Raw genomic sequence first — 23,075 nt, forward strand, 5'->3', positions numbered from 1 at the left:
GACTGCTCTGGTTTTTATAAGGTTGAACCTTTAAAGAGGGTCAGAGGTAGTCTGTTTTCATTTGGGGAGGAAATCTTATTGGTATGTAATTTAACATTATTAATTATATACATTACAAAAATATAAATTTCTATTAGGAAACAAGATTTCATCGTCAATGAAAACACTTATGAAGAACCTATTGTTTGTACAACACTAATATTTTTGAAGATTAATGTGAAGTTTTGGATCATAGAAAGGCTATTAAAATATAATGTAGTATTTATATGGAAACAAACTATAGATGCTAAAATAAATTTTACATATTATTATCTATGCACATTTTATTCCTCAAAAATTGATTAACTACTATAAATTCAAGATTGTTAGTTTTTCTATAATCTTGAAACTAATTTTCTTCAGTCAAATGCTCCTTTGGAACATCAGGTTAAGTTATCTATAATTTATCACCTTCATTTTCCTGTGTAATGATGAATTTCATTTCTAGTTCAGGAAATTCTTGTCACTAAAAAGAATTGACTTGTGGTTATACAAGTCAAAAGATTTGTTTATGCTACAACTTACATATGTGCACTCAGATAATTGGATGCAAATGTTGTCTGTTTTTCACATGGTTGTGGACTAGAGGCATAACTGTGTCTACATTTTCTTTCATTAATTAACTCTTTTTATATATCCTTGTTTGAAGGTAGGACATCTGACCTAATAGGATACTACAGAATATTAAGAACTGAAAAAAAAACCCTAGCATCCAACATGTGAATCCCAACACTCTCTTGGCTTTGTTTGCTGACTGTGTAGGAAGGGCTAAAGTCTGATAGAGTCCCGGGGCCACAGCACTACCAGGAAGGGCACATAAGCTCAACTGCTTTCTATGTGTCGAGCACTATCTGTAATTTCTTTGTGTCCAGAATTTACAGTGAAGCATCTCACACATGGACGTAGCGAGGTCCGCTTAGAACCCGGTGTGTATCAGTGACCCACGATGCTAGCCTTGCTACCTCACCGTGACTTCATATGAAGGTGCTGACATTCAGCTCGAGTCACTACTTCTCTCTCTCTCTCTCTCTCTCTCTCTCTCTCTCTCTCTCTCTCTCTCTCTCTCTCTCTCTCTCTCTCTCAATCTGCCATAGAACAAATCAAATGTTTCCAGACTTGGTTGATCTCATTCACGCATGTAATAGAAAATTCCTTAGGCGGGCAGCCAGCCAAATTGAAACAGCTCACACACACTAATCTCCCTTGTCGCGGGGCAGTTCCACATGACAGGACGTGTTGGATGGGATCGTTAAGTTCATAAATTTCCCCTAGCAGCCTCACTGCCATAAAATACGATTTCAAAAAACTCTGTTACAAAATGTCAGATGCTAAAGACGATGAGACGAGGCAGAGATGTATGTGTCGTAGCTCAAAGAGATTCAGCTGGGCACCCTATTGAAAAGATTAGGAGCTGACAAATTGTCTGAACGTAGCCTCTCAGCACTAAGAGCAAAGTTTGAGACTAAATGCAAAATCTAGTAATTGAGACTTATTATTTAATGATTTTTCTACATCAAAATGTCCTAGGGAGGAGAATATCATTCTATATTAGATGGATTTAAAAATCAAACTATTTTGAATGAAGCTTATGCTTCTTGGAAATTAACTCCAAATCTATTATTGTATCAATTTATGGTCCTCTTTGAATTATTATAAGACACCTTCCTATTCCACCCCAAATATATAGACTTACCATGATGACCATGTCCTCTGAAGAATGCTTGTATTGACCACTAGGGGCTTGATTGGGCCAGTGAGCGCTCTGCAGGAGCAGAGCACCCAGATGAAATTTTGTTCAGATTGCTTTGATGACTTGTCTGCATGCAAAGTAACCAATGCCTCGCTAATCATGTAACCTATTTATTTAGCTGAAGGTAATTTCTCCACTGAATATTTTCATTTTAATATAATATACAATAACTTAATTCAGTCTTACAAAGCAATGTGTAAAACACCTTTTCTTCTTTATAGTTATAATGCCGTCCCTGAGATTAGATGTGTTATTACCTCCTTAAAGCCTTAGTGAGCCAACCGTGAAGGCCTGGACTGAAACCAAGTGAAGCTCCCATTGTTTTTTTTTTCTTCTGTTTTTCTTCCAGAGCCACTTTATTTTTCTTTATGAACAACAGTGTTTCCAGCATGTCTGCCCTCTCCATTTTATTTTCCTTCTGACCTGTTTCAGTACAGGAGGAGATGTGTTTTGGTTAAAACAACCAAATAGAGCAGTGGTTCTCAACTTGTGGGTTGTGACCCCTTAGGAGGCTGACTGACTCTTTTACAGGAATCACTTTAGAGTATCAGAAAACACAGATAGTTACATTATGATTCACAATAATAGAAAAATACAGTTATGAGCTATCAACAAATGGCACTCAGAGGAAGGATAGCAGGTTACCAAGAAGAGACTTGATACCCTATGAGCATATACAGGGGGAGGAAATCCCCCCAGGAACAGTCCTAGGGGAGGGGAATAATAGGAGGGAGGGAGGAATGGGAGGATACAAGGGATGGGACAACCATTGAGATGTAACAAGAATAAATTAATAAAAAATTAAAAGAAATTGAGCACAAAAAAAGTAATCATATAGGTGGCAGTCACCACACCACGAAGGACTCTATTAGAAGGTTATAGCCTTAGGAAGGCTGAGAAGCACTGACTTTGGAGAATTCCATCCTTAGCACCTCATAGAAACATGAAAGGATCATTGTGGGAGAAGTTTCCTCCTTGTATTATTTTCATTCATTCCTCCCCCCCCCAACCCCAGATATTTTTAAACCTTCAGCTTGTCTCCCTTCCCTCCCAATTTCTCTCTGTTCAATATTTCATCTTGACAATGATGCGAGAACCTTTCAGATTCCTATTTAATTATCCATCAAGTTATATTTTAACTGTGACCTTCAACTTACCCCTCCTTGCTCCCCACCCAGGTGAAATAATGGGAAAATATCTTTGTCACAGATAAAAGGAACAATGCCTCCTTTTTATACTGAGTGCCATAAATTACCACCTTTTTTTCAAAAGTCATTTTTCAATCAAGGTGGCTTAGTTTCTTCTGTCACAAATGTGCCTTCTATCATGACTAAGCTTTGACTCATATTTTCAGGTAAGATGTTTACAAGAACCTTTTTAGCTGTAGAAATGACTAAATGACTTGGGATGTTTTAAAAAAGTGAAAAACAGTATATGTTTTAGTGTTGCACCAATTTTGGAAAGTTTAATCCAGAGGATTTGGCGTTTTCTCAAACAGTGCTATCGTTGTGAATGTTTCTTCCTTCCTCCCTCTTTCCTTCCCTTCCTTCATCCCATACCTCCCATATATATATATGGGAAGGCAAGGCAAGCCTCATTAATATAGATTTTTTTTCTAAAAATCCATTTTAGTTTCAATTCTAAAAGTATTAAACAATGGAACTTCAAAGCAAAAGATGACTGTATCAGATGGATCCTATTCACAGGGAAGAGCTTTGGAGAACGTTACTGGTTGGGAGGAAAAGAAGATGCATTCTTCCATGTCACTTCACAGGAGTCTCTATGACCAAAGGTTGCCTTGAACTTGGGGTCAAGGCAGCTTATGTCTGTCACTGCAGAGTGTTCTGATCATATGCCTTAGTTGTATTTATGTCCCGTGGTTTAATACAGGATAATGCCTATAGCTCTCTTCCTCTTTGCACAGCTGCTCCCTTTCTGCAGCTTCATTGGGGGATTAAAAAAAAAAAGATGTCCATTAAAAGTGTGCAAAGTGACAGAGGAATAGGGGTTTGCTGTAAGGCTGTGTCTCCTAGTCATGTCAGAAGCTACAGCCTTCAAGCCTCACCAACATGACTTAGTTCAATCTGCAAAACACATTTTGAAAAGCCATGTGTAATTTCAGGGACTTTCAGGGACTGTGAGGATGGACAGGGTTCCTGGGACTCACTGGCTAGGCAGCCAAACCTAGTACATGAGCCCCTGGTCAATGGGTGCCTCAGTTCCAATAAACTATATGGATAAATCCTAGGGATGATATATGCATGTGCACACTGGTGACACACACACACACACACACACACACACACACACACACACACACACACACAAAACACCCTCCCCACACAAACACACCATACACACACACACACACACACACACACATACACACACATCAAGTAGCCATGTGGGCTTCTCTCCACTCTATATTTTATCCTAGTGGTCTATATACCTGGTTTTGTGTCAATAGAATGGTGTTTGTATAACTGTGGCAATAATATAATTTGAAACTAGCTATCTTGGTACCCCAAATATTGCCTTTTCTGCTTGGATTACCTTGACTTCGCAAGGACAGTTATGCTTCCATGTGAACTTAGGATATTTTTTTTTCTAAGTATGTGAAAATCATCTGAACTTTGATGGGGTTTGCCTTTAATGTGTAGGTACCTTTTGGTATGGCCACTTTTCTGATATTAACTTGCCAGGGCCTACGTCTGGGAAGGATTTTCCCTTCTACTGTTTTTAATTTCTTTCTTCAGTGTTTAATGTTTTCATTCTATGTGTCTTTTGCCTCTCTGGCTAGGGTTATTCTTGGGTATTTTTTCTTTTTATTAGTTTTTTCACATGTCATATATTTTTTATTAATTTATTCATATTACATCTCGATTGTTAGCCCTTCCCCTGTTTCCTCCCATTCTTCCCTCCTTCCCACTTCCCCCCTTCTCCCCTCCCCTATGTCTGTGATTGAGGGAGACCTCCTCCCCCTATACATGCTCTTAGGATATTGAGTCTCTTCTTGGTAACTTGCTATCCCTCCTGTGAGTGCTGTCAGGTCTCCCCATCCAGGGGGCATCACATGTTATATTTTGATGATATTCTTCTCCCTCCCTCCCAACCCACTCAACTTTATGTTCTTTCTCTTATCTCATAAAATATCCCTAAACCAAACAAATGAATATCAAAACAAGCAAACAAACCAAAAACAATAAGATGGAAAATACGCAAACTAAACAAAATGAAACAAATAAGCAAAAAGCTCACAAAAATGGGCACCTGCTCTATTTTTCCATGTTTCATTGCACAAACAAGTAGTGTCTCCAGCAACAGTTTCTTACTGTCAGGTTGTGCAGGGTAACCAATAACACTGACAACAGTCTATGAGTTTTGCAGCAATTTATGGGACCCCTTTCTACATTTTCAATGAACAAAATGTAACCCATTTCTGGTACTGGAGTTTTTACTTGGTGACATAAGATTTCCAGTTGGGGTTCTGTATCACCCACTTTTAGTAGTTTAATATTCTTATGTATTCTTTTGGTTGGAAGCTATTGTGAGTGAGATTTCCCCTTCCTTGCCCTCAATTCTTTATTGACTGCTTTTTCTATTGGTATATAAGTTTATATGTTGATTTTGAATCCTGCCAAAAGTATTTATTAGGGCTCATTGGTTTCTTCTGGAGTCTTTAAGAATTTTTAAGGGGTAGATCCTGTCTGAAAGTGGGCTTCTTTTTCTATTTTTCTTCCTTTTCTAGTTTTGCCTTTATGTTTTTCTTTTGTCTTATTGCTCCATCTTAGGAATTTAAGGGTATATTAAAAAAGAGAATAGATAGTCACAACCTTGTGTTGTTCTATATTTTAGGGAAAATGCTCTTAGTGCTTCACTATTTAGTATACAGTAGCTATAGGTTTTATTGCATGTAGCCTTTATGGTGCTGAGGTATGTTTCTTCTATTCATAGCCTTTTTTTTAATCATGAAGAGAGATTTCATTTATTGTTTTTTGTGTGTTGAACCAACCTTGCATACCTGGAATAAAACCAACTTGGTCATGGTGTAAAATTTTCTTAATGTGCACTTGAATTTGGTTTGGGAGAAATTTGAGAATTTTTGTGTCTCTGTTCATCAGAGAAATTGATCTATAATCATCTTTTTCCTGTTGTGTCATTTTCCAGTTTTAGTATTAGGGTGATGCTGATTCATAGCAGGAATTTGATAATGTTCCTTCCATATTTATTTTGTGCATCTCTTTGTGAAGTATTGGAACCAGCCCATTTTTTAAAGGCGTGATAGAAGGTGGCTGTGAAGGTCTCAGGACTCTTTTTATTGTTCCCTCAATCTCATTCATTGCTGTGCATCTATTTAAGGTCTTTGCATCCTTTTGACTTAATATTGGTAGGTCTTATATGTCTGGTAATTTACCTATTTCTTTTAGCTTTTCTAGATCTTTAGAATACAAGTTTTCAAAGCACTACCCATTGATTCTCTGTGTCTTATTGAAACCCACATTGAAATCCCATTGAAATCTTATTTTACTTTAATCTTATTAATTAAGTCATCTCACTTTTGTTTTTGATTGTTTTTGGTAGGAGTTTTTCAATATTGTCTTTCTCTCCCGAATAATCAGCTATTTGTTTGATTGAATTTCTCTATATTTTAATTTATTATTTTTTACTTAATTAAAGTATACTTATATTATTTACCCCTTTCCCCCTTGTCCACTCCACCCAAATTCAACAACCTTTTTAACCCTTGCTTTATACAGTACATGTAAATGAATAAACATATAAATAAAACCTGCTCAAATTGTTCAGTGTTGCTGGCATGTTTATGTTTCTAGGGCTAACCAATTGATACTGAATAAACAATCAGAAGACTCAACCCTGAAAGAAGACTATTTCTCCTACTAAACTTCCACTTCTTTCTGTGCAGCAAACAAAAGTTGTCTATATATTATTTTTTATTCTATTTCATTAATTTCTTCTCTGATCAAGGGTGCTTTGTTTATTATTAATGTATTTATGTCATTTCTGTAACTTTTCATGACAATAATTTTTAACTTTATTGAACTATGATCTTATAAAATGTATGAAATTATTATATCTCATTTAGTCTAGAATTGCACATTGATATTCTTGATATAGTGTGTTTTCTAACAGAATTTTGGTATCCAGTGTCCTAGATATTTGAATCTAGAATGTTTGTCTCCCAAAAATGTACTTTGAAACAAACAGACAAGCAAACAAATAAGTAAATATTTTGTATGAAATAATACCTTAGCATCCCCACTCTGAGCATTAAGTCAGGGTTCATCTTTAGCTTCCGTGAATAGCTGAAAGAAGAGACTTGAAGATACAATTGCCTGGCAAGTGGTTTGTTTCCCCCAGTGTGGTGGTGTCGTGATTGGTGATAGTTGGTGCCGCTGTCTCCCTCCACACTCTTTCCTTCTTGTCAGTACTGTGTTAGTTCCTATCCTGCTGCTGTGATAGAGCATCATGACAAAACACGGCTTGAGGAAGAGTTTATATTGCCTTACGGTTCCACAGTGATGGGGAGGCATGGCAGCAAGCTTCGGGCATGAGAGTAGGAACAGGAAGCTGAGCCATCATGTCTTCATCAGCAAGCACACAGCAGAAAGACGGCAGTTAATCAGAAGTACGGTGGAACTAAGAAAGGTCTCAAAACTGCCCCACTGCGTGTCATTTTACTCTAGCAAAGCCACACTCCCGAGCTTCCGTAAACGGCAGCACCAACTGGGAAACAAATGTTCACGCACTAACTTTCTACACATTGGTCACCATCTTCCTAGCCCCTCCCTACTCTTCACCACCACTGGACACCATTGCTCAACTCTGCTTCCTAGGGTTTGGCTGTTTCGCCTTTTATGTGTAAGATATGCAGTATTTATCTTTTTTGCAGTTGACTTGTCTCACTTGGAATAATATTTTTTGAGTCACGTGTGTTGTTGAGAGAGTCAAGGTTCTCTTTGTCAAGGCTGCATAATATTTCATTGCCTACATTTTTTCATTAAAAAAAAAATTCTATTCCTCCTTGACAGGCCCTTGAGCTGCTTTTATGTCTTGATTGCTGTGAATAATGTTGCTATAGGTAAATGAAATGGACTTGGTCAATGGGTTCTGGCCTCTTTGAAGGGGTACAATTTAAAAGTATTTACTGTCATAATTTTCTTTGAAAAATCGTACTTTGGGAAGAAGGAGATCGACTTTTTTTTTCCAGAGAAGTCACTGAGTACCTCTCCTTTCCATTTTGAGGGACCCCAGAAGCTTTTTAAAATAAGCCACCCTTACATTTTTTTTTCAACCTAAGTTTCTCTAAATACGTCCATATGAACAGTGTACGAATGTGAATCAACCATAGATACTGAAAGGTGAAAGACTCGGTATCTTATCTCTCCCCTGCTGATACGGTTAGGAACTATTTCCTCCATCTGTTCTGTTGAGTTCTTGCTTCAGCCATCTTCATACTGATCCACATGCTTTGTGAAACTGCCAGACACCACACACTCTAAATACTAGGATCCAAAGTCTTTCTTGAAAATTAGGGTCTAATTATTTTATATTTTAAAAAAGTAGATTTGAAATAACTAGACATATGCTAAAATTTTCCTTGCTTGGCAAGTTCACTTCTTTTGAGCTCTCATCAGTTTTCAAAATAGATGTGCTAGTTTAAATGTGTCTGTTTTTAAAATGCATATGGCTTTGTCAAAACTGAGGTCTGTGAACAAGAAGTTATGGCTCACATTCACAGCTATGGCTCACTCACGTTGACTTGAGTGAGCTTCATCTGCTTCTATGTCTTGGTTGTTGTGAATAATATTGCCACCAAAGAGCCAGAATCTCCTTCAAAGTACTGTGGGTTTTGCGATGTTATCTGTAAAACAGTGAATTTATTTTGGATAAGTGATTCATGCTTCCAGGATATACTATAACTGTTCTTGACTTTAAATGGGTGCTGCCTTAAATTAAAAGAGAAGATAAATCCTATGATTCTGAACAGTTGAAAAATACAGTTTACTGTTTCAGCAAAGAACTGGCAGGTGCCTAGGGGACGTAGCTGAGACTTGGGACACCACCCACTGCTCTGGGTCCCACAGTTGGCCTGGGCTCCGTAGATAACCCTCAGCACAAACAGACAGCATCTGTACAGAGACAGTGGATTTTCACTATCACTTCCAAACTACAGGAAAGGAGGTAGCATTTAAAATGCTAGGAAAAGAACAAAGGAGTCTGAGGTCTGCGTTCTTCAATGAGAAGTCTCCAAAGTGCCTTAAAATGCCCCTTTATTGCAATGAAAGTAGCTTTTGAAGTTAGGAGTTTAATGGTTGAGGAGAAGGTAACCTTTTCTAGAGTGGCCAGTGGCCCAGACAGGACTGTGACATTAATTTTCTGATGTCTCTGTCAATTAGGCAGAGCCAGATCAATTTACTTACCACATACTTGTCTGTTAATTTTTTTTCTCTAATGAACAGGAGATTATTGTTTCTTATACCCATGGCTTCTTGAAGTTTTTCAGTGTACCATATCAAAACCAATGAAATTAATTTGCCCCCTTTCAATAATCGAACTTAAATAAGGCTTAAAGTTTTGGAAAGTTTTTTGAAAGTAATTTTATATTGAAGAGGGAAATTATGAAGAGAGCAAGTGGCTTGAAACATTTTACCAGAAATAGCTCCCTGCCTATTATACTAATAAGAGCAGGTATGATATCTTTGTCCTTTAAAAACTAGAACTTGAAGATTCACATGCTGAGTGCTGTGGTGGAGGAGAATGACAAGCCCTTGAGATCATTTAGAAAAGTGATTTTCACCGGGATGTGCTGAGCACAAGATAACTCACTAGAATTGAGTGAGACAGGATGTGGGTGAGGTATGAGAGACCATTAATGCACTTTAATGATAAACTGAAAAGGGAGTTTGAGACCATGGCCGGTGAACAAATCTGTGCCACCAATATCTTTATAAATAAGCTCATTGGAAGTTGGCTGCTCCCGTTTATGTGTCTTGTCAAGGCTGCTGTCACACTATAGTGGCGAGGTCAAGTCATCATGAAGGGCATAGATGTGGGACTCTAAAATGTCCATACACTGTTCATTTACAAAGTGGCTACAGGTTCCACCTAAAGTAGGAAGGTTTATTCTTTGCTTACTCTCTCTTGTAGACTGATCTCAAAATGGTTGAATATCAAGGGCATTCAAAAGTGAAGCTTCATGGGAAATCAGCATTGTCCAGAGAGTTGCAAGGGTTTCTTGCATTTAATTCTAGCTTGTATGAGCTCCTCTTATATTTGTCATTTCAATTCCCCAATAAAACTAATATTAGCATAAACAACAAGAAATACTATGTCCAACATAGGCTTTTCAACCAGTTTTAAATTATATGAATTATTTAAGATATAGATGTATATCTGCATCCTTTGTGAATTCAACTTATTGTAAGTGTATAATTTTGTCTTGTACTATAACTAATGATATAGCTTCTCATGATAAGACATGAAACTGAGGGCGTGAAGGGCCTGTGAAATTGTCAGTATTGTTTGAAGACAGCATATTAAAGGCATACAACATTTAAAGTAATTGTTGAGCTAAATAATAAAATTCTCACTACAGGAAGTGATATAAAACGTTAACAACCTAATTTAATAGGTGATAAGCATATTGTTTTTGCTGTAATAAATATAATATAATGATGAATGAAAAATTTCCTTTGTAGTCAAGTACTTGGAAAACACGTATGAGTGAGTCAACCTTAGAGATTTGGGGGAAAGGAGTAATGGAAAACTCAGCTTATCACAGTTAACTTCTAAATATGAAACATACAAAAATCGACATTCTTGAGCCTTCAGGGAAAAGTAGGGAAAAAGCAGAAGAAAAGCCTTATTAATAAAATCATTGTTAATGGGATAATATGGAATATGTTGAGTATAATTAAAGAAGACTGTGAAGGGATGATGAACTTATAAGAAGGATCATTGAGGAGCACTAATGACACAGAAGAATCTGCATTAGAAGGTGAAGGGGTAACGGGCTCCCTACCCCACTGTGAAGTCTTGAGTTCAGTTCTCCAGCACCGATATGTAAGAACTGGGCCATAGGGATAGAGAGGAGACAGGTGGCACTCGGGGACTTTTGGCTCAGCCAGTCTAGTGAAGCGGATGTGCTCCAGGTTCAGCAAGAAACTCTGTCTCAGATATATATATATATATATATATATATATATATATATATATATATATATATAGAGAGAGAGAGAGAGAGAGAGAGAGAGAGAGAGAAGATGCACATGCAATTTAGGAAGACAGTTTACGTTGACCTATGGCCCTCGCATGCACCTGCAAATGCATCTGCGCACATATCTTCAAAATGAACAACAGCTCCTTAAGTAAGACTATCTTTTTTCCTAATGCTAAAGAATAAAACTCAAAAGGAACATGTGGTCAGAGTATCTTAATGCTAAATTTACTATCCACATACAAAATTATGAGATTATGTGAAAAGACATTAATGACAAAATCAGTTTAATTTATTTTCTGGCTTATGACAGAGCTGTCGGAAAACAGAAACACTGATGCTTTGAACTACATATAGTAAATAAAATTTTGAACTCTGAAATCTCACAATCAGCCCCAAGTGAGAGAAAACACTATTCCCTTAATATCATAAAACTTATCTGTTAGGATGAACACAGCCTTCCACTAATCGTCAATGTGGGCACAAGACACTCAAGTCTGTCAGACCACAAAAGTTCACAAACTAACAAACCAAGAATCCCCAAAAGTTTCCTGATATTTGTATAAGAAGTATTTGCTTTGTGATGAATCTCTGATTAAGGAAGAAACTCATAATACAAATTCTAATTTTCTTTATACCTTCTTTTATTGGTTTATGAATAAAAATTAAATCATATATACTTAAGGTATACATCTTGATGTTCTTTTAAGTTACAAAATGGTCTCAGTCAAAAGTAGCACATTCACCATCCAAATATACATATCAACACTTGCCATTGCTCCTGTGGGAAGAGCACTTTGGGCTCATTCTCTCAGCATGTTTAACAGTGAAGGATTGCCACTTACTGCAGTGGTACAAACATCTGACCTCCATGGCTCATTTAATTTGCTTAAGTGAGGCTATGTGCCCTTTGGCAGGCCCCTCACATGTACATCACTGCTGACTCCAGGCACCCTACGTTGTAGCGGCACACCAGAACTTCTCTGACCATCAACCAATATTTCTCATCTCCTGTCCTTCCTTCTCCCCTATCCTTCGGTAAGTAGCATTCTCCTTTCTGCTTCTATTAAGTCATCTCTCCTAGATCACACAATGCGTTAGCGAGATCACTTATTACCTGTTCGTGTATGGCTTTTCGCTAAACAACAACAACAACAACAATAACAACAACAACAACAATAACAACAACAATAACAACAACAACATCATCAACATCTTTGTGTTACATCTGGTGGGATTCTATTCTTTTTCTATTAAATTATTCATATTACATCTCAATGGTTATCCCATCCCTTGTATCCTCCCATTCCTCCCTCCCTCCCATTTTCCCCTTACTCCCCTCTCTTATGACTGTGACTGAGGGGGACCTCCTCCACCTGTATATGCTCATAGGGTATCAGGTCTCTTCTTGGTAGCCTGCTATCCTTCCTCTGAGTGCCACCAGGTCTCCCCATCCAGGGGACGTGGTCAAATACGGGGCACCAGAGTTCGTGTGAAAGTCAGACCCCACTCTCTACTCAACTGTGGAGAATGTCCTGTCCATTGGCTAGATCTGGGTAGGGGTTTGAACTATGGCACCAGCCAAGGGATTCTATTCTTAAAGGATGAACAGTGTCTCATGCTGCCTAGGTATCACCTTTTCTTCATCCATTCACCAGTTGATGAGTATAATAACCAAGAAAATCATCATCAAAATACTTTTCATTGCTTTTTTTTCAGAACATTTATTTAAAATGACGTTTGTATATGTTGTAAGGGTCCAATTTCATTGCTATACATATGGCTATCCATTTCCGCCATTTTGCCTTGACGATCTTATCAAAGGTCATGATGAATTGAGCTTCAGACTCTCTCCTCCATTTCGTTGGCTTATGCATCTCCTTTCCCAGCTACCATAGTGTCTTGATTATTGAAGCTTTGTGATTTATTTTGAAACCAGGAGACATGTTTCCTGGCGTCCTAAAAGTGATGTTAAAAGACTGCTTCTGGGTTCATAGGATTAAGAGAAGCTCTTAATGTTTTCATTTTAGTTTGTTCTATGTTTTGATGTTTTAAGTAATGGTTGTGTTACTTTACAGTAATACGAAAGCCATGTTGTAAAATAATAAAATAGAATATGATTTAAAAAACAATTCAATGTCTAACTAAAAGATATACTGAAATCCCAGTACTTAACATTGTCATTTATTAGACTACTCTAGAAATTGTTAAAATGGTTTTAGGGGAAATTTTTACAACTGTCTACATGCTCAATGAAGAAAAGAAAGATAATTGAATTTTTCACACTGGAAATCCCAAGAACAGCTAGAAGACAAAAAATATAAACAATTAAAGAAAATATGATTTAGGAAGAAAATCATTATCTGCTCCCTGTAAAAAGCAAGAGAGTGGCGTTAACACTAGATGGCTAGCAAGAAGAAAATGTAGAGATCACAAACATGAAATGTATCCTTTGAAAACTATGTAAAACAGTGAGCTGTTTGCTAGAAGATTAGAAAAATAGAAGAAAATATAAAATACAGAATAAAAACTATACGTGGAAATAGCTAACAACACAGAAGCCATTAAAACTACAGCACTGTCTCCTCCTTATACAGAGGTAAATCCAAGGGAGACATACAACTTAGATATGTCAAATTTCAAACATATTTCCTAGAATATTCCACCAAACCTGTTACCGAAAGAGAAACCGTAAAAGTGGTAGAAGGCATTTCAGGAGCACAAATGGGTCAGCAGGGCTGCAGTGGAGACAGCTGTGGAATATCCACTAAAGTACTGGCAAGCCACTTACAGCCTTGTGATCACCACACAAGAGCAAGTGCACAGAAAGGAAACAGGCCCAATACAGTTAGGAAAAGCCATGTAAACGTCTCAGTTTTGCCTGCACAGAACTCAACAGTGCATTAAAGAGAACTGCAAGCCAACAGGACTCATTCTAGACATGCAGGGAGGAAATAGACCCTCGCTCTGTAGGCTTCACTTTTATCAAACAAAAGCCTCTTAGATGATTCAGTCAAAGATGGAGGATTGAACATCATCTCTAAATTTGCTCCCCATCAATAATTTTTAAAAAATTACTCTGTGGTTGTACTTTCATGACAGGTCTCACAAATGCATAGAAAGGAAGTTGAAATAGGAGAGTGTACTTTTAGAGGTATAACAGGGTCTTGATGAGGTGAAACAGATATAGCAGAAAGAGAAACTAAATCCTGAGCTGACCTCTTAGATATCCAAGCCTTGATTTTATCTTTACCTTAGAGCTCTCAACAGGCTGAAGATTTAGATATACCTGATGATGACCTCCCAGAGGAGATAAAGGAACAACAGCTAAAATAAGGAAACAGCGAGAGTTATTTAAGTATCTATCCCCAAGCTCCTGTTTCTCAAGTGGCTGGCATGCTACTCTTCTTCAGGGTGGAGGGAAATTGGGTTTCAGATGGACAGGGCAGCTGGCACAGCAAAGGGCAGCTGGGCTTTCCAGGAAATGGCATAGCCTGACTCCTGTGGTGATAGCCCTTTCTCATTTCTCCTACTGTATCTCAGAATGCTCTAGCCCAGGCTGCTTTATCTGCAGATATTTGTCCTTTTGACCTTTATCCTGGTGCTTTGGAAAGTTTTCAGTGAGCACTCTGATCAGCCCAAAGGAGAAAACTCCGAAACCACTGAGATTTCCATATTGTGGACAGTGAACTCCATTGACAGTGTGTGAGCTCAGTATCTCTAAGAAAACCTATTTTAGACTCAAACAACTTAAACAGGCAATAGATACCCAGATACTTAGAGGAAACTTCTAATACAAAACACAACACAGCAAAATCAGCACAACCAGAAAGTAAACAACATTTAGAGGAGCTATTATCTATGGGGAAAACAAAACCCTGTCAACACTAATATTTCCAGAGGCTAAGGAAAAACAATGACCTTTATAAAATCATAACAAAGGACTGTTTGGAGGACGGAGCAAAGTCTTGGTAATTAAATGAAGAGTAGCACCAGTGATACAGAATCAAACTTGGAGTGAGGGGAACCAACAAGTTGCCGTGTGCTTTGGCACCACAAGTCTCAGCCCGAAGGAGTGTGTCTCGAGTGTTAAATATTCTCATCTAGAAAACTTCTTTTCATTTTGCCTCTGTCCCTCCAAGTACTCAAGTCATCTTGGCAAATACTCAGCTTCTTCAGTGTGTCCATAGTGACCAAAATATACTTTTTCTTTTTGCTCAGCTGTCTAGACAAGCTGGAGATAGCCATGATTCATAGAAGTGTACACCTTGGCCCACTCCCTGGTCCCAAGATTGGACACAATGAAGCAGATGTGGGAAGCACACACAAAGGTTTTCTCTCAAGTTACACGAGGCTTGACCCTATTTGATTCCCATCACTTCTCCTGGATCTCAAGACTTGACTAGTGACATTCAGAGAACTGGTACTTCACCTTCCAAGAAATCTAATTGTAAAGGGGCAGGAGGGACAGGAAGATACAAGTGAAGAGATAACAATTGGGATGTAATCTGAATAAGTTATTAAAAATAAAAAATAAGCAATGAGGAAAAAAAATCTAATTGTCTGTAAGCAACAGATGATTAGGCCATCCTTTCTTCTGCTTCCCCAACTATCAACAGGGACATTGTCTTGTTCTTACACAGCTAGGTTTGCTCTTGCTACTCAGTTTCCCACTATTTGCTTTTGACACTAAATGATGCCATTGGTTGTTACTAAATTAATAACTATATGACCAAGAAATCAGAGAAAATTAGAATATATTTCAATTTAAATGATAGTCCAGTATTTAAGAGATCAAAAAATTAAACAAAACAACAATGCCAGGCGTGGTGGTGCACGCCTTTAATCCCAGCACTTGGAAGGGAGAGGCAGGCAGATCACTGTGAGTTTGAGGCCAGCCTGGTCTACAAAGTGAGTCCAGGACAGCCAAGGCTACACAGAGAGACCCTGTCTCAAAAAACACCCCCCCCCCAAACAAAAAACAACAGGAACAAAAAAACCCCCCAATATTTAATAGATCAACTATACGTGTTTCATTTAAGGTGCTCATTAGCATGGGTGGTACTGTGCAGTATTAACCAAAGAAACTAAACCAAACAAACAACAAAAACCAAAAAGGGAATATGTATTGACTAAAAAAAAAAAAAAAGGCAAATTCAGTACTGTGTTAGGTGAGTTGACATTTAAGGTAGTATTCCTAGAAGTTCCAAGAGAATCAACAAAATACCCACAGAAATTAATAAAGAGCAATGTTCCTCTTACAATCAGCATTTTCATTTACTGGTTTAAAGGCCTATTAGAGACTTAGAAATATATTGCTTAAAATGAAAGGAATGGACATAAAATATTAATTTTACTGTTACATGTTGAGTTTACCTGTTAGTCAAATGTCATCTTGACCCACATGTATTATTTTATGCTAGTGTTGTTCCAAGTATGAAAAAATAGTCTTCCTTTGCTTATGAAGCAGAGAAGTGACAGAATACATAATTGAAGATATTAGAAAAATCATCTTCCTTTAAAATTCAATGCTAATGTATTAAATATCTACTGCAGCTTGATTCTGTGGTCAAACAGGTGAGAAAGTAAGTTGCTTGTCATACAGTGAATATCCTAGTGGGTTTTGTCTTCTGACATGTATATAAGATGTTCATATGCATCTATGAATATTAGCCCTTTGTTTTTATAGCTAGATACCCTCTGCATATATCATCTCTTTCTAACCTTTGTGGATTCCTGTATACATTCACATGCATGCTCTTATTTTATTGCCTACTCCTTCAAACTCTTGCATTCATCCCGTTTCCATGTTAACAAGCCATCCTAAATAAGGCCTCCTGTACAACGAACTCACTTGCTTGCTTAACCACTAGGCTCCATCCAAGACACCACCGCCTGGAATTGAATATGGTCTTCAATCCTTTCAGACTCACCTCTAGCTGATCCTTTATTCTGCTTAGCTCAGCTGGATAAATTAACGCTCCTGGAGCTTCTATGCCTCTGTTCACAATTTAACTCCTTCCTGTTGCTCTAGCAAATTCTAGACCAAACCAAATAATAGATATACATTTTTCTTTTTAAGGCTATTCCTGTACTGTGTTCTTCATAATTTCATGGTCTAACCCAAATGCGTAACTATCAATGACATTTCTAGAAATTAATGCAATAGCATTACTAATTTATGTTCTAGTCTTATTTCAATATCTTTAGAAGTTTAACTAATTACAGTGACTTGTTAAGGAGACATAGCTGCATTCTCAAGTTGTTGAGTTCCACTGCTTATTCCTCTTCACTGACTGCTTGCCTGGGCCCACCCAAGCCCTGAGGATAGGTTCTGCTCTTATACATTTCTTCTCTCAATATATTGAGGAATAACAAACATAATCTTCAGGAGATATGTTGCAAGCCCAGGTTTTGTTGGCAAGAAAGGTGGAAGCAGAGTAGGAAGGATTATTCAAAGAGACAAGTTATTCACTGTGAAAACAAGTTATTTTGTGAGGGACCCCTTACAAGAAGTGCTCTTCTTACTCCTTAGAGGCTGTAACAAACATAGATCTCTCATAGGTAAGTCACAGTGTGCTTGACTTTCATACACTAACCTACCCTGTGCCTTTCTTCTTCCTAGGATGTGGCCATCCCTCACATCTCTCTCCATCCTTTACATCAGTCTAAACTCTATCCTCCTGCTAAGTCCTTGCTGCATCCACAGACCCTCTCTCATGCTGACTGTCTTACCCCAGGACCCTTCAGTCACTTGTCTTCCTTCTCACTGAGGGATGAACAGGAGAAATGCCCCACTCTCCTTAGTCAGGACACATACAATAAGGTGAGACTATTGTGCCCAAATGAGAATTGCTCTTTGCTATGAAACTTTAGAGTACTTAATTTCTAAAAACTCATGTGTGATAATAGCTAGATAATACCGCTAAATGCTTATATTTTTAGCATTTAAATATATTTGAAATATTGAATATATTTGAGTTGAGTTATATTACTTTAACTAGGTAACAACTGACTTGAAGAAATAATAGATATGCATTATTATTTTATGTTCTAGTCTTAATTCAATGTCTTTAGAAGTTTAACTAATTACAGTGACTTGTTAAGGAGACATAGCTGCAGACAGTGAGTGAAAAAATATTTAGAATTACTTCATGTATCTGTAATGTTAATATTTTATTACATAATATGCCCATTTGCCTAATAATTTATAATATATGCTATATATGTATATATATTGCATATATATGTATATGTAATATGTATAATATATATTGCATATATATGTATATGTAATATGTATAATATATATATATATATATATATATATATATATATATATGCACACACATATATGTGGTTGTAATTCACAAAGTGTTCAGCACATGGACTACACATGGATGCTAGTACATTATATGTATTATGATATTTTTATGGTTGGTATTGGGGTGCATTCACATGATTTGATAACAATACACAGCATCACTGTGTGGCCTTTGAATAAGTGTCCTTGCTTTTCTGAATGTTATCATAGCAATATAGTTATCTAATACAGATGCTCAGACTCTAAAGATTCCCCAAAATAACAATTACCTTCACTTAAATAATTAATTTATATTTCAAAATCCTACTTAAAAGTTTATCTAAAAAATAAATAAAGTGTATCATTGCCATTAACAAGAAAAGCAAAAGCATGGGTATATGAGGAAAAATTGACTTTTTATATTTTATGATGAATGAACAAAGTCCTGAACTAAAAAATGTTTAGATGATCTGTTTTCTACAATATTTAAGAAGATATTATTTATCTGAGGTGTGTTTTGCTCTTCGTATTTGATAAAAAGAAGTTTATATCAGTGACGGAACCATCTTAAAATGATTTTTTTCTTATTTGAAATGTCAATAAAACTATTTTATATGTTATTAGTGACAATAATGTAAATACTGTCTGTCTTAGAAAGTTTCATGAATGATAGGTAATGGTTATATTTATAGGCATCAGTTATATAAATCAGATTCATCTGTTGATAATAACTGCAACTATTCAACAACATTACATCTAGCATTCCTTTCCTACTTTGGCTTTGTTTGTCCAGGTTGTGGCAAGCAATGCACAAAAGTCTTAGGTATCCAAGTACTGCAGAGTTGCCTGTAGAAGCCAGGTTGTAGTGGAAGGGTCACTTGAGTCCTTGAAACTGATTATCAGCATAGGCAACACAAGTGAGGACATATTTTCCAAGGGAAATGGAAAGGGTCAAAGCTGTGTATGAACTGGACAATCTTCATGAATAGATTTTTGTCTTTTTGAGTCTAAGACTCATTTATATTGAGCAAAAAGCCATTCATATCCAAAATAATAATAAAAATCATCTTGTAGTAAGGCAGTATTTGTCAAAGGAAGACTTAATTGATAAGCCATATACACCTATCCTTCCTTTTAAAATATATTAATTAATATGATAGGCATAGCCATGGGGAATATTTGGCTATCACCTACAGTTCTTGTTTCTCTGTGAAATACCCTGGCCTGTGGTTGTAAAACATAGTCTGGCATCTCAGTAAACGTTATTCTAATGTGCTAATGTGATCTGCAAAGTGGACCTCACAGCTTCACCTACAACCAAACCTCCCCACCATTCCTTTTAAAGAACTTTCTGGAAGCACATGCTGAATTTGACATGATTGTTCAGTCCGCAGGGTTTCTCCTCTGAAAGGACTGTGAGGTTCAGCCTGCCGTCCTTCTTTTGTTGGCCTTGCGGTGCATTCTTCTAAATTTTCACCAAGTCCCTTGTATCTTAAACTCTGACTCACAATCCCTTCCCTCCTTTAATAAATGAGGATTATACTAGTTTCCCCCTCACCAGAGCCTATAAGAAACAGGAGGACTAAAGAATATTAGCACATAACAATGGACCTGAGATCTGACAAGAACCATGGAGAGGCAAGCTGTTATATGATCAAGCCTTTGAACTGCCATTTCCTCAAGTCTGTGTCTTCATTCATCTTTTCTTCACTGGGTATTTCCTTGTAGCACAAAGGAAAATCAAGCAAACAACACAACACAACTCAACACAACTTCTCCATCCAGCTCCTCAAATATGCTGTAAATCTAGCAATTTCTTTCTTTCTTCTTCCTTCCTTCTTTCCTTCCTCTCTTGAAAGTATTCTAATTTTGCTTCCCCTATTCAACTGAAATTGACCTAACAAAGATAAATTGATTGTTAGCAACATTTCTTCAGACCTCGGTCTCTGTCTGTAGTGATTGCTTCTCCCCTTTGTTGAACATCTCTTGTCTACTTGTTTCTTTCTTTTTTTTTTAAATCTTTTCCTTGGCTTGGGATTGAACCAAGGGCTTTGGGCATAGTAGGAATTGTTCTACCACTTAGCTATACTCCAAGCCAAAATTTTACTTTATTTTGAGACAGTGTCTTGCTACATTGGCCAGTCTAGGCTTTTTGAGTAGCTGGGGATCATAACCTACAGGCATGAGGTGCCACAAGAACTGGCTAACTTTCCTAGTTGGTGCACTTCGGATATCCGACTGCACGCAGATTTCAGCCATTATCACAGTGTTGGTGAGTACTAAAGGCACATTTCCAATTCTTACTTCTCCATTGAGATCCAGTTTCTTCTTACCTCTACCCTCCTTCGTGTGGTAGTTTGAATGAGAATGTCCCCTGTAGGTTCAGATGCTTGAATACTTGGTCCCAGCTGTGGGCACTGTTTGGCCTTGGAAGCATGGCCTTGTTTAAGGATTTGTGTCACGCTGAGTGCTGGGGATTCAAAGACTCACACCATTCCCAGTGTTCTCTATCTGCTTCCTGGATGTGGTTTAAGGTATGAACTCTCAGCCTGCTGCACCAGTTGCCATTCCTGCCTGATGCCACTGTTCCCACTATGACGGCAATGGACTCTGAGCCCTCTGGAACCACAAACGCAAATAACCCTCTCCTTCCATAAGTTGCCTTGGTCACGGTTTTCATTTTATTTATTAATTATTTTGTTTATGACAGCAATGGAAATACAGCTGGGAAATCAAGTTGGCATTTCACACTCATTCATCTTATCCGAAACTAGTCTGTACTGGTTTCCTTACTTGTGTCATTAATATCATAATTCTGAAGTCTCCAGACAGAAAGCTGGCTTCAACTATTATAACCCATTTCTCTTTCACTTTGTTCTTGTAGCTAGTGATTTCGCAGGCTGAATGGGACCTTCCTTGGCTGTGCCGTAGCGTTATTTCACACTGTTCTGCATGGCCTGTCTACTTAATTTGAAATGATGTGTGTATTGTCCTGTAGGCATGCCAACAACTCTAGTTCTACACAGATCCACTCCATATAAAATTATCTAGTTTCCCCCCTCGTGGGTATGAGCATTTGTATATTACAACTCAGTCAAATTATGCCTCCTTTTCAGTCAAGTTTCTTCATGCAGCATTCAAAGTGATCATTTCTCCTTCTCAGTCTCTACAATTTTATCTGTGCCAAGCACCTCATGTGCCATTATAGACTGACATGTTTCTTTATTTAGCTTTTCTTGTTCATCTACGATGTGGTGCACTTGACGTGATGTTTCCCACATTATAGGCATTGTAGCAAATGGTGTGTTAATGATGAACAATCTCAAAGTGATACATTTTCCTCACTGGGAACCCCAGATGCCATAATAAACCGCATTGTTTCTATCTTAAGCAAATACTGAATCTGAATCAACGTATGGTGTGCCAGTATGTTTAGAATAATCTTGGTAAACTGAAGAGAATACTTTTGTTAGAGGCTGGTTACCAGTTCTTGGGGTACCTTAGTATTGGAATGCAGGTAGACAGAGGAATTATGGTGTAGCCATTTGATCTTCCTGTGTGTAGATTCTGGAATCTTCTGGTGGTTCCCCATTCCATGTATGTATGTTTGTATGTATGTATGTATGTATGTATGTATGTATGTATGTATCTATCTATCTATCTATCTATCTGTCTATCCATCTCACCTATCTGTGTTTTGTTTGTATGTTTGTTTGTTTTTGACACAGGGTTTCTCTGTGTACCCTTAGCCGTCCTGGACTCACTTTGTAGACCAGGCTGGCCTCCAACTTACAGAGATCCGCTTACTTCTGCCTCCCTTAGTGCTGGAATTACAGGCATGCACCACCAGGCCTGGCTAGTCCCCCATTTCTTTAGGGAAGCTGACCCAAAGTGGTACGGCACCTGCTTTGTCCTTCTACATTCTCTTGTGTGGTATATAGCCTTATAGCATCTCAGCCAGCTACTTCTGAGCCTCTAGAGTACATTGTTATCTGTATGAGAAGCAAGAAAATGCTGAGGCTACCTCAGAGCCACCATCTTAGTTGCTCCACACATCCTTCATTCCTCTGTATCTGCATTTTTGCAATCATAAGCCACAAGTATCCATACCTATTGCTGCACCTAGCAAAACTTTATTTGTACTTGCAAATTGAAAAGAATGTTATTTTGTGTATACATGACATACGTGTGTTGGAGTAAAGCTATGACTTGCATTGGCAGTCAGAGGACAGCTTTGTGGCGTTACTTATATCCTTCCTTCTATACTCAGGTTGCAGAAATCAAACTCAGGTGTCCAGGCGTTAAAACAGCACGTGCCCATACTCACAGAGCCTGATCACTATGCCCTAAACTTCATTACAAGCAAGTGTAAAAATATGATCTTGATTTGGTTCTCCAGCTGACTGTGGGCATACCCCAAGGAGTAAAATTCATGTCATTCATGTATCTTTTTATCGTTGACCTTCATGGTCATCTTGATTGGAGTTATGAGCATCTCTGGGCTTGTCTGAGGGTATTTAGAGATGACTACCTGAGGATGCAGGACCCAGCCTTAACAGGGGCAGCATGGGTAGTGCCGTTGCATGGGCTAGAGTCCAGGATTGAAGGAAGATGGAAAGGAAACAACAGCCAGTCAACCTGCAGTATTCCTTACCCTGCTCTCCGGTGTGTAGCACAGACTAAGCTGATCCTAACACTACTTCTGTGCAATAGTGTATACTGTCTTCAATTGTGAGCCAAAATGA

The 23,075-nt window shown here is 37.7% G+C and overlaps 1 protein-coding gene across 24 annotated transcripts in view; it reads left to right on the forward strand.

The window, feature by feature from the left end:
• The window catches only part of MLIP (muscular LMNA interacting protein), a 265,468-nt gene that overhangs the window by 216,134 nt on the left and 26,259 nt on the right, over nucleotides 1-23,075 (forward strand). For 21 of the 24 annotated variants that reach the window (XM_084752855.1, XM_084752868.1, XM_084752848.1 and 18 more), the window contains one exon: nucleotides 17,653-17,853. The exons of 2 other annotated variants lie outside the window; for them this stretch is intronic. In XM_084752855.1, the coding sequence (XP_084608981.1) occupies nucleotides 17,653-17,853 (201 nt within the window). Of the gene's footprint in view, nucleotides 1-6,621; nucleotides 6,715-17,652; nucleotides 17,854-23,075 lie in introns of those variants that run through there. One more of the 24 variants, XM_084752850.1, reaches the window with a different exon arrangement.

This window comes from Acomys minous (genome assembly GCF_964271855.1).
Source record: "Acomys minous genome assembly, chromosome: 13".
Taxonomy (NCBI): domain Eukaryota; kingdom Metazoa; phylum Chordata; class Mammalia; order Rodentia; family Muridae; genus Acomys; species Acomys minous.